Raw genomic sequence first — 1,351 nt, 5'->3', positions numbered from 1 at the left:
TTAAGTGTCCAGTTTTCTTTTATTCACCATCTGAGGGATGAGCCTATCTGTCTTGCCTAGTACCTTCCTTAGGGCCATCTGCATTTCTTTGTTTCTGAGACTGTACACGATGGGGTTAAGCAGAGGTGTCAGCACTGTGTATGTGACAGCCATTAGCATGTCCTCACGGAACGAGTCCCTGTCCTTAGGCCTCAGATAGACAAAACCAGCAAACCCATAATGTATGCATACCACGGTGAGGTGAGAGGAGCATGTGGAGAAGGCCTTATACCTCCCCTGGGCAGACGGCATCTTCACAACTGTGGACACAATGAAGACATAGGACATCATGATGAAGACAAAGCTGCCCGCCAACACAAAGGCAGAGAGCACAAAAATAGCCATTTCCTGACGGAAGGTGTAGTCACACGCAAGGCACACCACAGGTGAGATGTCACAGAAGAAGTGCTCGATGATGGAGTCACAGAAAGACAAGTTGAATACAATGATGACGATGCACAGAGAAACCAGAAACCCAAGCATCCAGGAGGCCATGATGAACCGAAAGCAGATCTTATGGGTCATCAAGATGGGGTAGTGCAGTGGGTTGTGAATGGCAGTATAGCGGTCATAGGACATGGCAGCCATGATGAAGCAGTTATTCGCAGCTAAGCCAAAGAAGAAAAACATCTGCGTGGCACACTCAGGAAGAGAAATGGTCTTGCTGTCAGCCAGCAAGTCCGCTAACATGCGAGGGATGACGGCCATGGTGGTACAGGTTTCTGAAAAGGACAGGGCACAGAGGAAAAAGTACATGGGGGTGTGAAGGTTGTGACTGAGCTTGATGGCCACCATTATGGACACATTTGCAGCTAGGATGGTCATATGGGAGAAGAAGATCATCGCAAAGAGGGGACCCTGCAAGTCTGGGAAACTGGAAAAGCCCCACAGAAGGAAGGAGCTCACTGTGGTGTGATTGCCCATCTTCTGGATGCAGGCAGCACCTGTCTTCCAAACTCGCAGAGCTTCTTGAGGCTAAAACTCTGAGATGATTGTAAAGAGCTGCCACAGCGCAGATGTCACCTAGACTTTAGTTAAGGGAACTGGGGCAAGTTTCAGGCAAACCTTTCATGGGAGAGCCTGAGAAAGGGGCGTTTTGGATCCACCTAACTGAAGTCAAGTTGAAGAGTCAGCATGATGAGAATGATGCTAGTATGAGAATGTATAAACGACCAAATATCTTCTTGGATTCTACTCACAAAAGCACTCTTATCTATCTTCCAGTCAGGATCTACATGTAAGCAGAAAAACACAAATAACATTGTTTTGTTTTCAGCCCCTGGATTTTGTGGTGCTACATTTTCAAATGCTT

General features: G+C 47.2%; 1 protein-coding gene across 1 annotated transcript; it reads right to left on the bottom strand.

Moving 5' to 3' along the window:
* LOC131821916 (olfactory receptor 10T2-like) lies at window positions 1-963 on the bottom strand. Its single transcript, XM_059158280.1, has one exon. It carries the CDS (start codon window positions 961-963, stop codon window positions 1-3), a length of 963 nt encoding a protein of 320 aa, XP_059014263.1.
* Window positions 964-1,351: the final 388 nt, after the last annotated feature.

Source organism: Mustela lutreola, chromosome 1 (genome assembly GCF_030435805.1).
Source record: "Mustela lutreola isolate mMusLut2 chromosome 1, mMusLut2.pri, whole genome shotgun sequence".
In the NCBI taxonomy this organism is placed as follows: Eukaryota; Metazoa; Chordata; class Mammalia; order Carnivora; family Mustelidae; genus Mustela; species Mustela lutreola.
This window is presented reverse-complemented; position numbering and strand designations above follow the sequence as displayed.